The following is a 15,142-nucleotide window of genomic DNA, read 5'->3' as shown; positions in this document are numbered from 1 at the left end:
GTCGAATCCCATTGGATTGAATGTCTTGTTCGACCGAATCCCATTGGAACGAATACCGCAATTTGGGCGGATTTCCAATCATGAATTTTCCTTTCATTTCTGGTTTTGTTTTCAAATTGTGGTTTTTTAAGTTAGTATTTATTCGTAAGATCAGAGCAGAAGTGGATCATATTACAGCTCCCTAGAAGTACTGGACGATATAACATCGCCGTGCATCAGCATTGTCTCCTAGCACTGAAGAGAAAAGGGTATATGCGAAACGCAGCGGCGAATTTGTGAACTAAACCAAAGGAATGATTTTGGCGCGAAAGAAATTTTTAATAAGCGGGGCAAGCAAACGGAAGTAAGTGGTAGCCAATGAGGAAAGGTTTGAGAGAGAAGAGCGCGGAAGGAAACAAGTTGTTCCATACAAAGTGTTGGGTTGTGAATATAATAGTAGAAGTCCACTTTATTTTTCCGATTTTAAAAAAACAATTGGCGGTCTATAGGTATTTTTTAAACGCTTGTGTTGAAAAGGAAATTATTTGAATTAAATGATCAAAATAGCCTTCATCATGCTAGAATATTTTTAATGTATCCTTAGTACAGCACTAAGCTTCCACCTATCTAAAGGTTTTTATTGGGGATAGTTGGACCGATTAATTAGTAATTAAAGGTTATGTGCGTCGACATAGAAATTTGTTTTCCTTTTTTAAGTGTGACAAATTTTTTCAATGCTTTAACGTTTCCGTTTGCGAAAGATGCTGGTCAATATTTTTCAGTTTTACAAAACGTTTTAGTCGCTTACGGTTAAGCGCTTTTAACATCACATAGATCGTGTTTAGATGTCTTTTTAATTTGGGCATTGCAATTAGTTACATTGATCCTAGGCGTTTTTCCTAAGTAGCAAAGAAACATAAGCCATTCTAAAACAAAATTATAACGCGATAACAAGCTTCACACTAATCACGACACTGACGGCGGTCTGACAGCCATTATCATCAACCGGAACTTCCGTAGGTTAACCTAACTCAAGATCCGGGTTAATGGGAAAACTATACTTGTAAAACTGAGCTATAGATGGCGGGCTTGGATGTCTTGGAAGAAAACGCTGTTTACTAAAGCATAACCTACGTCCAGTACTTATAGGGAGCTGTAATATGATTCACTTATGATCAGAGCTAATGGTCTCATTTGTAATGCAAATATCTTAGTTTGAAAATAAAGAACAATATTATTCAAAAAGGAGTAACTTTATATCGGAAGTGAATATAAAATGTATTTTTTGGAAAAGGCATATTAATTTGGAAAGTCAATGAAGATAAACTTCAAAATTTTAGAAAAGGCGTAACATTTTAGTTTTTCTTATGAAATATTACTAACCTTACCTAATCTTTGGAAAAGGCATATTAATTTGGAAAGTCAATGATGATAAATTTCAATATTTTGGAAAAGGCGTAACATTTTAGTTTTTTATAAAATATTACAAACCTAACCTAATCTTTGTAAAAGGCATATAAATTTGGAAAGTCAATGATGATAAACTTCAATATTTTGGAAGAGGCGTAACATTTTAGTTTTTTATAAAATATTACAAACCTAACCTAATCTTTGTAAAAGGCATATAAATTTGGAAAGTCAATGAAGATAAACTTCAATATTTTGGAAAAGGCGTAACGTTTAGTTTTTCTTATGAAATAGTACTAACTTAACTCTAACCCAACCTTACCTTTAAGAGATCTCCCTCCCAAATTCCGACGGAGCTCGATGCTGCTTAATTTCTTCGATCATTCAACTCACTCTATTCATTGCGCTACTGGAGCTCGGCAACTCAAGGAAACTCTATGATTTTATACGTGCAAACCCATCAAAATCTCTTCCATATAAATATTCCCATTCAGCAGAAAATCGCTCTTTGGGCTATAAATTGTTTTAAATTTGGCTACAATTGTACAAATCTGAATTCGGTCCAACGGGATTCTATCCTATAAGAGTATACCAAATGGATTACCTTATTTTACACAACTCATTAAAATTTCAGAGATTTAAGCCAGTATTTGCCAATTTAATGCCAAAAATGGTATTCTTTCCATAAACGGCCATGTTAAAAGCTTTGATTTTCGGCTTAAAATGCTTGATACGCGTTTTTGAGCCGATTGGACGGGCTTTTGTAGTGCAGGCAGCCTGCGTCCGCGAGTCCCGTGATCCAGGAGGCTATGACTATAGTCAACGTTTTAAAGCTCAAGTTTTGTAAACATTCGAATCGAGTCATTTAATAAGTCTTCAACTAAATTTCATAAGAATTTTTATATTTTCAACAGAAGAATGGCTCTGCGAATAATAGTAGATTCGAAAACTACACTAAGCCTTGGCTAGGTATCAGCGGTATCTCGATTCCCGAGCCGCTACTAAAATATTGAGTATTAACGTCCCTTGTAACTAGGAAAGGCTAAATTTCACGTTTACACTGTATATAAATGTAGTAAAGCTGAATTAAAAAGTAAACACCAAATTTGAAATATTAATTTAAAATATGTTCTTGGAATATTGAAATGAAACAGCGCTTCATAGCTACAGAACAACTAAAATCGTTGCGCTTCCCGGATTTTATTTAAAATCCATCGGGAAAAACCCGAAGTGCGGGTTTTTCGGTCGAACGGGATTTGGATTCGGCGCAATGCTACTGAAGCGTTCACTGCGACGTCTAATTCAACTTATATTGATCGGTCTTATCAGTATGGAAAAATTTGGTAAAGTTTTGCGAAGTTAATTGATTCCGTCTATATGGCGCCAGAAACTATTGGCTATTGTAAAGACTTCACCAAAAAGGTGAGCGTGCTCTCTGTATAATGAGAACAATAAGAAGACAGAAAGGAAAAATAAAATGGAAAATGGAGGCTGGGTAAAAGATAAGTGTAGTTTTAATTTTAATTTGATAGTTTAATTTTCCGTTTCTAAAGAATATATACAGAGTAACCTCTACAAAATTTCGATTAAAATTCCTCAGAAATCGCTTTAGAAAAACCTAAAGAGAAATGACCCAAGACCAGACTTGTAAATAGTGATAATTTCATCCCGACCCCCCCAAAGCCCAATTTTCTTGGGTACCCGGGGCTCCCTAGTGGACAAGGGTAATTAAATAGAGAAAGTTGGGAAAACCAAAATATTACCTCTCCGAGTCAAAACTACTACAAACTTATTTACCTAGATATGGAATTATTTCTCTATTTTTGAAGTAAAAATTTACATATTATTGAAGCAGTATTCCAAGCATTGCGAATATACAGTAAAGCAGACGACATTTTACATCAAATAGGGATAAATCTTGGACACATGGAAATCAGTCAATGGGGAAAAGAACAGGAAATGAAGTGGATAAATTTTGGAGAGATAAAACCTTCATGTGTTTGTAAAGGCCCAATTGTCTACGCTTCAGCTGTTTACCCGATATACTCATAGCTACATTCACAACTGGTTTGCAGTGTAAACACTATCGTCTTGTCTCACCTCAACAATGTTCTTAGTTTGCCAACATGGGTGTTAAGGTTAAATAACACCAAAGCTGATTTGTGGTTAGACGCACTGAAAGTCTTGCGCACCATAAAAAGATTGAACACTCCGTAGCTACTACCCGTTTAACATTAACTCTTTCACTGGTCTAATTGCCACCATGATCATTTTTTCTATTATAACATCTAACCCTGATTGTTTAAACGTGTATTTAACTTTCGGCTCACTCTGAACAGTTAATGTCTCTTCAATACAGACACGAAAAACAAAACCCATAGTTTACTACACACCTTGGGCCTCAATTATACACTCTTTTGTTTACTCGGCCTATTACGGTTAATACTTGATTTAACCGACAGAGTGTAAGCCTTAGCGTTCATCTTGTAATAATAAAAGCATGGATTATTCTATATACAGATATAGTATAGCTTAAGTAATATATAAACAGCCATTTCAATTTCAAATAATAATATTAAAAAATGTCCTTGGAATATCAAAATGAAACAGAGCTTTCAAGCTTCAAAACTACTAAAGGCATCGTAATTACGAAAAATACTTCCACATTTTCACTTTATATTACGGAAAAAGGGAAATTAAGGTTCTGTATGTTTTCTTAACACATCAACACAAGGCAAACTGCTAATGTGACGCACTAGTATAACAATGGACGGACACACACAGACAAAAACATAGACTGCTTTTTAACTCTTTCCGTATTAATTTTGAGTTGAGAAACAAGATTATCTTAAATATTAAAATAAATATAATGAATATTAAATATTTTCTTCGTTAGTTGTTCGCCTTATTGAGCGTTACATCGTTTTGATTAATAACAATTAAACATTCTTTAGAGACTTGACTAATATTGGCGTTTGAAATGAAGCATACGCCGGTTGCTTCGCCTTACTCAAATAGGTAGTATATAAGGGTTTCGAACTACAGTTAAAAGGAAGAACAACTGCAATTGCGAAAAGCTTTGGTGGACAACCCACCCTAGGGAGGCTAGACGTTTCTCGTAACCATAGCTGACCGCCGCAAATGTCTTAAACCAAACGATGACGATGGAGTTAGAAACCAATGAGACAGATTGGTGTCTATGTGGAATAGACGGAAGACCAGTAGATGGTGGTGTTTAGAAGCCAGTATGTACAGACTGGTGTCCAAGTGGGATGGACAAAGACCAAAAGATGGTGGTGATTAGAAGCCAGTAAGTACAGACTGGTGTCCGTGTGGGATGGACAAAGACCAGAAGATGGTGGTAGAGGAGCCCTTTCCGTGACTGTGAAAGCAGTTCAGAAATGGCGAACACGTTTGCTCCGATTTGGAAACTGCGAACGCGGTCACGTGGGTGTAACAACAGACACACACACAGACACCCCGACAGACACACAGACAGACACACAGACACACACGATCGTTACAGAACCTCTCCGTGACATACGTCACTCGGAGAGGTAAAAAGGGTCGTACTCTTTGTTCGGTTAAATTAAAAATATTTTCTATTGTAAAATTCACTTGCTTTGAAGTCTAACTTTTAGCGTAATATTTTGTAATTTAAGCTTTGTAAAAATATCCAAATCATTTTTTTGAAGTAGACTTTCATCTGGAATATTGTCACTAATATTTTTTATTAGAATTTAACATGTACACGCTTTTCTCCGTATCACTTATTTATGATCAGATCGCCAAACTCAATTATTGTTACAATCTTTTCGATAAATCCCAATTCCAACAAGTCGGGAAAACCAAAATATTACCTCTCCGTGTCGAGAAGATTATATAAACTTAAGTATCCAATGAAAACGTCGACCTTTTTGCCCTCATCCTTTCCCGCGCTTTGCGCTTCCGCATTTCATCCTTAATCTCAACATTATCTTCCTCCATTTTACATATAAAAATCAAATACTCACAAAAAGAAGTGGCAAAAACCTGCTGGCTCTTTACAACCACTTAATTTGACTTAATATCCAATTTCCAACAACAATATTATACCGGTAGTTTAATTGACAACCTACTAGCATCGAAATTCTCATTAAGAATGGCTCCCGCGGATAAAAAACGGCAATTTTCAACTAGGTAGGCGTTATCTCATAAGATTTGAAAAATATCATTTGTCTTTTTTACCAATGCCTAACCGTTTGGATTTTTTAAAGCAGTCTTAGCACCAAAAAATATTTTTGAATGAGGATAAAAAAGGTCTGTCCTCTCGTAATTTTTTAAGCTTTTATCATGATTACTCTATACAACAGTAACAAGGAGTATAAACCCATTAGTGGAAGCAGTATTTTTTTCCCAAAACAATCTCGCTTATGTTTATGCAATGAATGAAATATATCACAATGCACGGGCCTTGGTAGATATAGGAGGCAATGATAATCTCTCTCTTTGCACGAGAGGTTTATCTTTAATATTTAAATAAATATAATTATTTTTAATTATTTTAATCTTCAATAATTAACATTAATAATAGTTAAATCGTTTAAAATAAAGTTATACTTATTATCTTCTCAAACTTTGCTAATATTGACGTTTAAAGTGAAGGGTACCCCTCTTCCCGCTTTCTTCAAATTTTGGGGTATATATACGATTCGTTTCCATTATAATAGTAAGGAAAAACCGCAAATGCGAAAACCTTTGGTAGCGATCCTACCTTAGGGAGGCTAGACGTTTCTCGTAACCCTAGCTGATCGCCGCGTATATCCTAAAACCAAACGATGATAATGGAGTAGAAGCCAATGATACAGATTGGTGTCTATGTGGAATAGACGGAAGACCAGTGGATGGTGGTGTTAGAAGGCAGTGTAAGTGCAGACGGGTGTCAATGTGGGATTGACAAAGAACAGAAGATGGTGGTGATTAGAAGCCAGTATGTACAGACTGGTGTCCACGTGGAATGGACGAAGACCAGAAGATGGTGGTGATTAGCAGCCAGTAAGAACAGACTAGTGTCCTTGTGGTGTGGACAAAGACCAGAAGATTGGTGGTGTGAGAGCTCAAGTAGAGGAGCCATTTCCGTGACTGTGAAAGCAGTTCGGAAATGGCGAACACGTTTGCTCCGATACGCAAACTGCGAACGCGGTCACGTGGGTGTAACAACGGACAGACAGACACACACACAGACAGACAGACACACACACAGACAGACAGACACACAGACAGACACGGCCGTTACAGAACCTCTCCTGGACTACGTCACACGGAGAGGTAAAAAGCCATAGTTATTAAGTTAGTGGACTCTATCTGTGATATTTTCGCCATAGGGATGTCGTGATACCGCTTACCGTATCGTCGAAATGACGATAAAAGCAACAACAATTAATGTGTAACATCAGATGGGGATAAAAGATAATGTTAGCTTTAATTCGAAAATGGATGTCTTCGAAAGCCATCCATATTATCTCAACATAAACGCCCTAGACTCGAACAAAGAACGGTTAGCGTAATATAAAAGAGTTAAGGTAAAAAGGGGAAGTGAAATAAAATTTGAGGATCACCAACATACCTATTCTACAGGGCCGGTAGGCTCTTGTAGATATGACTTGATACCCGTTTGTAATGCTAAACGAAAAAATCACCTTTTTAGGGTTAGCGTCCCATAGAAAAAGCATTACAATTTACCCGGTTTTTTAGGGAAATTGTCATAGGCGATACGGAAAAACTACAGCGAAGTTAGTTTTCGGAATACTTTCAAATTAACAAGCATTTACTAAATGAGAAACTTACCTGTTTAGTTTTTAAATAAATGAAGCCTAATTTTTGTAATTTAACTAATAAATTATGCCTTGAATTCCCTATTTTATAGCAGACGACAGAAAGAAAGATTATTTCATAGCAGACGACAGTAAGAAAGATTATTTCATAGCAGACGACAGTAAGAAAGATTATTTCATAGCAGACGACAGTAAGGCATCGCTAAATTAGCGATGCCTTACTATCGTCGACGCTAATTAATTTTTTGATATTTTATCCGAGCTTGAACACCGTTATTTGGATTTTATAATGAAGTATAACGCCCTTAATAACCACTACTTTGTTATCAGGTCCAATTTTCGTCTAAAAAGTAATTCAGGTAAATAATTACAGTTAATAGAGGTTTTAATATCGTTTGAAGTTATTTTTCGACGTTCGTTTTGGCCAAGGCATAAGTTGAATTTTGGTAAGTCTGTGTAATATACTCTTTATAGCGTCTTTCGTCCTTTAAGACTATGAAAAAAGCTGATTTCCAGCTCCGTTTTGGAATTTGATATAGTTTGCTTCGTTTCATGCTAGAAACATATCGTAAGTTCCTAACCCTAGGTTTAACACTTTAAAATACTACTGGAAAGATGACAAAAAGTTTAATGTGTTTTCGCTTTGGCAGTTAAGACAGTGGTGTATTACGTAAGCGCAGTTAATTCAACACTTCCATATGAGGTATACACGGTTTCATTATTTTTAATTACATATTAATTTTATTTTGGTTATTCTCAGTGAGCATTCATATGTTAGAACGCAATTTCGGATTTTTGTGGTCTCCCAAGTCTCCAAAACTGTAACTTTAACATTTTAGGGCAAATTATTTTAATAATCAAGAATATGTATAGATCATCAAGGGTATAAATAGGGAACCTAAGACCCATTTCATTTATGATGTAATAGATCATGTTAGGTTTAGAAACAGGGTTAAGCTTATGTTAGGCTAGGTTGTTATGAGGGTTCACGGGTAGTTGAGCGGTTTTCAAAAGAGCGTTTTGGAATAAAGCGGTTCCCAAAACAGCGGTTTGCAAAACCGCGTACAAGCAAAACCGCGGTTGCTGTTTCCGCGTTTCTCAATACGGCGCTATTTCCCAAAACAGCGGTTGCTGTTTCCGCCCAAACTGTGATTGATAGGGAGGGAAATCTCGATTATATTAAGTATATAGGACAAAGAACAATATTATGCAAAAAGGAGTAGTGTTATATCGGAAGTAAATATAAAATATAATTTTTTGGAAAAGGCATATTATTTTGGGAAGTTAATGAAGATAAACAACAATATTTTGGAAAAGGCGTACTTTCGTACGCTCAAGATATAAACGCTGTAATCAAAATGCGCTAAAACGAGAAATGGCTATAATGGCAAACGCGTTTATGAAAAAGCCGTTTTGGACAATGCTGTTTTGATAATACGCCTAATCGATAACATACCGTTATGAGCGGCTAAATGTTCACCTGTTTTTGGAATTATCAAGTTTTATCAACTGAATATATTTCCCCTTTTCCAAAATTTTCCTAAATTGGATTTGTTTTTACCCCTGATTATTGCTAATTATCTTGTTTATTGACACAAATTTTCTAAAAAAATGGTATTTTAGTTTCTTTCTACCCTAAAAAGAGGCGCACTTTTAGCCATTCGTAGGTTGCCTTTCTTTTAGCCATAATCAATGCACCCATGATCTTCTTAGAGGGAATTTTCATAGGCTGATTGCAAGCATGATTTTACAGACAGCTTCTTAAATAGATTAGAGCACATTCCTTGTTTTGTAAAGTTTAACACACGTAACTTTCTCAACACACTTATTTAAGAAGTAAACAGTTCTACGAAATTAAATAGTTAATAGTTTTACGATTTTGAAAAGGCTATTAATTTTAATTAATACTCACTAATATCTCGTGCCATCATTATCAATAATGTATCACAAACCAAAGATGATTTCGATTTATATTTTATTCAAAACCGCTAACTAACAGCATTTTTGGTTCCTTAGATAATAGGGACGGGAAATGACATTTTCAGCCTGTTAAGAGTTGACGCCTTAAGACTGAAGTGACAGATATTATACAAAAACGTCTTGTTTGGACCAAGACCGAAAAAACCAACGATATGAGTGAGGTTTATCAATTGACTGAAGTTCAGATATTGAAATTTTTTTTAGTAGTATTTTTAGTAGTTTAATCCTTAATCACCATTTAATTCAATCAACGGATTTTACTCTTAATCGATCTATTCCCTCTAAATTTATTCAAAAAATTGCATATCTCCGCTTTTTCAAGAACAATTCTTTTATCATGAAATTAATTATTTTGAAGGGATTTCGTATCGATATTCCTTAACTTGTAAGCACCTTGACGGACATTGGTTTAAATATCAGTGGCTTGAGAAATTTTCAAGTTTGCACCAAAAAAGGTTTTTTCAATGGTTACAATTTGTTGAGAAGACTGATAATCGATAAAGTATGATTAAGAATAATTTATTTTGCTCGGACTAATAAAATAAAATCGTTTACCAAAGGAAAAGGAACAACTTTTGTCCCATGTGGTTACTTTTAGCAGGGAGTAAGGAACGTTAGAGGGAGTTTTGATCTAATGCTAAAAAAACCGTCATACAGTGGCAAATGGTAAAGAAAGTGGGGGGTAGGAATTTTTATCTCCGTTCCTCAATTTTTGCTAACGCAAAGGCGCGAGTGACGTCGTTTACTACCGCCAGCAGAGAGAATTTAAAAATTCTCTCTGCAGCCAGCGCCAGCTTCCGCTTCCATCGACTGCTGCCCCACTCACTCTGTTCGACTACCCTAAGCCTTGGCTAGATATCAGCGGCTGAGGCCGAGCGGCGCATCTCGAGCCGCCGGCGGCCGGGCTTGCCGTAACGGCGAGAACAGAAAAATACCTCGTTAAAAAACAGATGCACGGCGTCTTAAATAGTCCAAGCAAAAGCTACCCAGATTGATAACAACTAAATACTATAAGATTTTCTTTAAATTTCAACATAAATATAGCTCTGCGAATAGAATTAGACACGAAAACTACACTATGCCTTGGTTAAATATCATCGGCTGAGGCCGAGCGGCGCATCTCGAGCCGCCGGCGGCCGGGCTTGCCGTAACGGCGAGAACAGAAAAATACCTCGTTAAAAAACAGATGCACGACGGTTTTTAAATTTGACGCATGCGCGCGGACACCGCGTTGAGTCCCCGAGTCAGCGCCAGAGAGAGACGATTTTAGCCACGAATCTAACGAACGCGCCTATTCACTTTAATACTCCCTCTAACGTTCCTTACTCCCTGCTTTTAGTAGGTAGCTCTCCTTTCATGGACTGGAAAAATATTATGTAAGCATAAAAATAACCAAACGTTAGTGTAAAGATTCCATTAAAAGAAAAATTTCTCAGCGCTGTACAATGTCATTTTATATTCTTTTCAGCGGAATTAATACATAAATCACTTCACTCTAATCAAGTTATGATATAAAATTTTGCAATCATCCGTGCTTGCAGTGTATGGGTGCTCTTCTTAGAAATTCAGTAGAATATTTCAAATATTAATTATTGATCCCTCTAAACGTACTCCCTTCAAAATAATTAATTTCATGATAAAATGTTTTCGGAAAATGGAATTGTTCTTGAAAAAGCGGAGATATGCAATTTTTTGAATAAATTTAGAGGGAATAGATCGATTAAGAGTAAAATCAGTTGATTGAATTAAATAGTGATTAAGGATTAAACTACTAAAAATACATAAAGAAAAATTTCAATATCTGAACTTCAGTCAATTGTTAAACCTCACTCATATCGTTGGTTTTTTCGGTCTTGGTCCATTAACGTTTCTTAATTAGGAATGCGAATGGTTAGTATTTGTAAAACACCGATGGAATTGGTAAACAAAAATGGTATGGAAATGGTAACGTTTGAAACTGAAATGCAGCTCTCTACTGAGGGTTGCCTACCCCAATTTCCACTCTGAAAAAGTCTACTGTAAAAGGCGATTTTAAAAAATTACGTTTCACCAGGTGCGCGTGCCAAAACGAGGGAGTGAAAAAATGCTTTCCATCTATGCTCCCCCCTACAAATATTGTATAGGGGACTTTTTAAAATTGCTTATTTACACTAGAGAGCTGCATTTCAGTTTCAAACGTTACCATTTCCATACCATTTTTGTTCATATTTTTGTTTACCAATTCCATCCATTGATTTCATCAACTTCTCCATCCGTTACCGATCGGTGTTTTCAAAATACTAACCATTCGGATTCCTAACTAAGAAACGTTATTGCATTTCCAACCATTACCGAAATGAACAAGATCAGAAAACCATTTCCATACCATAGAGTTTGAAAGAATATAACCCTTGAGCGTCTTGGTTTGGCCCAAAATTACCACTGCAATATCGGGTCTTCATTGGGAATTTTAGTAAAAAAAAGGGGGGGGGCTATAAACAACTGTAGAAAAATCTGACTGGACTGAGGGACTCTTGCTCGCCCTTCGCCAAGTAGCGTAAGTCGCTTCCCAAAATATTTATAACGACAATTTAGCGCGAAAACTCACAATGGACTGATTGACAGCTATAATAGCCGTGAATCTCGTGTGCTAAAGTAATAAGAGGATGAGATAGAAGACGGTACTTTTAGCTAAGGTTGTTAAAGATGTGCATGTTTAAATTTAATAAAAATTCTTTAAATCTAAATTTATAACTTAGCAAATTAAATTAAATATAAAATAACAAACTGTATAAGTTAAATTTCAAAAACTCAAAAATATTCTTGTAAATTTTCCTTTACTCGATGTAAACTTTAAAATTGAAAGAAAAAATATAAAAACCCCCAAAAAGAGGGATTAAAGCTTTTGTAAAGAAATCCAGGTTGCCTTTCGTGAAACATGGGGCGTGTGTGGTAAAGATCACGCACCCCAAAAAACTTTCCATGTTTCCGAAAGGCGCCATGAAGTCTATTGACGTCATCCCTGGGTTTCTATAGAAATTATTGTAAAGAGAGGAGTCACTTCTCTGCTCTTCGCTGCGCAAGCAAGATGGGTAAAAATTCGAGAGTAGTCAATAAAATAAAATAAAACCAAGTCTTGTCCTTTGAAAATAACCTTAGGATAAATAAACTAAATTAAAACGCGGTTAGCACCCAATTAAAACTAAACAAAAAGAACGCGGTATCGTTTTTTCAGTCGGCGATATAGCGGTAACAAAAAGCTCTCCCAGAACCAGCAAACCCTAGGAATTGGACGAACCAAAAGTCCAATTTTCTACAAAGGTAGCTTGTAACTAGGCTGCAACAAACAAAGTGAGAGGAGTAGTAGTGGCACCTATCTTAGATTGCCATATATAGTCTAATACAGTCAAAGGCAGAGAGCTGCCATTACTGTGTGGCCAAACAATTTTTCAGTCTTTTTAGAATTTTAGGATGTTCCATAGAACTGGTTTTATCCATTTACCAACCATTTCCAAAGTAAAATGTATATCAATTTAACCACTTCCATTCCATATTTGTTTTTTTCAGGCCATTCCCGATCCCAACATGTGATATTAGCAGAAAAACCATCCATTCCCACGGCTTTCCATGGTTACCACGGTAAATGGCAATTTATCCCATTTACCGTTTCCATGCAGCTCTCTAATTTACATCATTCCACCCCAAACCTTTTATACGTTCCAAAAGAAAAACTTACTTGTTGTAGGTGTCTTTTTTGAAGAAGAGTATTTTGGCATGTCTCATGAACATTGCAATCTTTCCATAAATTACCAGATAAAGGAATGCTGGAGGCAACAATAAGGTTCCCAGAGTATAACCCATTTATTACTGGTTGGGTTGACCATTTTCCCTTATTAACAATAGTAATTATTTATTAATTTACTCGAACATATAATAGAAGTTAGTACATATATTTGAAAATACCTTGGTATGATTTTCGTTTCTACTGGTGATACCAGTACAACACCATGTAACAAGTATAGCTGTACCCATAGGTATGTTATCGATTGGGCGTGTTATCAAAACAGCATTGTCCAAAACGGCTTTTTCATAAACGCGTTTGCCATTATAGCCATTTCTCGTTTTAGCGCATTTTGATTACAGCGTTTATATCTTGAGCGTACGAAAGTACGCCTTTTCCAAAATATTGTTGTTTATCTTCATTAACTTCCCAAAATAATATGCCTTTTCCAAAAAATTATATTTTATTTTTACTTCCGATATAACATTACTCCTTTTTGCATATTATTATTCTCCCTATCAATCACAGTTTAGTCGGAAACAGCAACCGCTGTTTTGGAAAATAGCGCTGTATTGAGAAACGCGGAAACAGCAACCGCGGTTTTGCTTGTACGCGGTTTTGCAAACCGCTGTTTTGGGAACTGCTTTATTCCAAAACGCTCTTTTGAAAACCGCTCAACTACCCATGAACCGTACCCATATACTTTGAAGTGTATCTAATAGGTTCATCACAATTACGGCACACTGTACCATAAGCTTTCTCTAGAACTTCCATAAGTGTTGGTAAGTGAACTAGAGCCATCTCACTTCTAACAACTGTCTCAGCTGTTTCCAAAGGTTTAGACTTGGGCTAAAAATACTTAACTATTCAACAAATTCAATTCAAATACTCTATAATTATCATTTTTATACCTGTTCTGCTGGTTCGATTATTAAGGAATCATACTCGTCTCTATCTGGAAAATCACCAAACTCTGATGGCATCTAAAGAAAAATTATATTCAATATTATGAATATAAATTATGTTATTTGAAATATTTTTGGTTAAAATTACCTTTTCATCATCATCATCATCATCTACCTCTCCCCCATCAGTAAATGTATTGGTGAAATTTAATATATTTTCATCTTCCTCTCTGTAAATGAAATGTTGTAAAATTTTTAAATTTAATTAGTAACCTGTCATACTTACTCCACATTTTCTAAAACCTGAGCCATTTCATGTTCTTCTTCAGAAGCTAAACGGTTTTTGTCTTCTATCTCCAATTGAGTGGCACTGACGTCACTATCCTTGCTAATTAGTTGTGGAATAGAATTGGTTACTTTTATGATATGTTAATTTTATTGAGGGACACGAATATGTGAAACATATTGAAGAACCCATAGGTGAAATATCCAGATCACTAAAACTCATTCTTAGTCTTTTGTGGCTTTTGGCAAGAGCAACTGGTGTAGAAAACTGACGGTTTAGTGGAGGTGTAAACTCTTCCTGGAGTTTTTCTGGTGTGTCTACGTCCGACTCTAAAGCTAGCCCATATTTCAGATGCGGGGGTAATTCTGATTTTTATGAATATTTTCAATAATCAAATATAAAATATGTATACAAATAACAAACTTAAAAGCTAAAATTAGACCTAAACTTACTTTGCGGTGTTCTTTTCCGGGAATATTGTACAGGGTTAATAATGGAAAAGTCAGTTTCTGTGCCACTGTCCATTTTCAATATTTTGTCCGTTTGAGTCCCAATGCTTGCTAAGGTTACCTTGACTGTGCAGTCAGAGCTCCCAGCTTTTTCTGTCCATTTTTTTAATAATAACAAAGCGAACGACTCATTTGATAAATTTAATTTTAAACGTTCAGCTCTAAACAGTGGAAAAGCTGAGCCTGTTCTGTGTGCCTATCGAAAAATAATAGATTAAAAATAACTACTTATACTAATCACTAAAAATTCATACTTACATTTGTTTGCCATTCGTCTATTATAAATAGCGTAAAAAAACTGTGGTGGATACACGCCTGATGTTAACCATACATACAAAATTACAAATACAAGCCCGTAAAAACTGACAAAGGCTTAATATTAAAAACCGTCCGAAAAACACTCGTCGCCGGCCTGCCCGCCTCCAAATTCCGCGATAAACTCGTAAGAAAAAACCGGGTCAACCGTCCGTTGGACGTTGCGCGAGATTTGAAATTGGGAACGA

General features: G+C 35.8%; 1 protein-coding gene across 1 annotated transcript; it reads right to left on the bottom strand.

Moving 5' to 3' along the window:
- Positions 1 to 789: 789 nt before the first annotated feature.
- On the bottom strand, positions 790 to 14,224 carry LOC149640144 (uncharacterized). Its single transcript, XM_089850640.1, has 5 exons — positions 14,131 to 14,224; positions 13,993 to 14,074; positions 13,851 to 13,922; positions 13,635 to 13,788; positions 790 to 905 (listed from the first exon to the last, which is right to left on the bottom strand). The coding sequence occupies exons 1-5, from the start codon at positions 14,154 to 14,156 to the stop codon at positions 790 to 792; spliced, it is 450 nt and encodes a 149-aa protein (XP_089706766.1). The 5' UTR covers positions 14,157 to 14,224.
- Between the last annotated feature and the right edge of the window lie 918 nt (positions 14,225 to 15,142).

Source organism: Phalangium opilio, unplaced genomic scaffold (assembly GCF_054372755.1).
Source record: "Phalangium opilio isolate 3A_F unplaced genomic scaffold, DU_Popi_V2 ptg000093l_1, whole genome shotgun sequence".
Lineage (NCBI taxonomy): Eukaryota > Metazoa > Arthropoda > Arachnida > Opiliones > Phalangiidae > Phalangium > Phalangium opilio.
This window is presented reverse-complemented; position numbering and strand designations above follow the sequence as displayed.

Bases quoted from the DNA above. Each gene is read 5' to 3' on its own strand.
- LOC149640144 (XM_089850640.1), bottom strand. From the start codon at position 14,156: ATGGCTCAGGTTTTAGAAAATGTGGA. The intron at 14,075-14,130 runs GTAAGTATGACA...TTTCATTTACAG, and splicing joins CAGGTTTTAGAAAATGTGGA to AGAGGAAGATGAAAATATAT. The intron at 13,923-13,992 runs GTAATTTTAACC...ATTTTTCTTTAG, and splicing joins ATGATGATGATGATGAAAAG to ATGCCATCAGAGTTTGGTGA.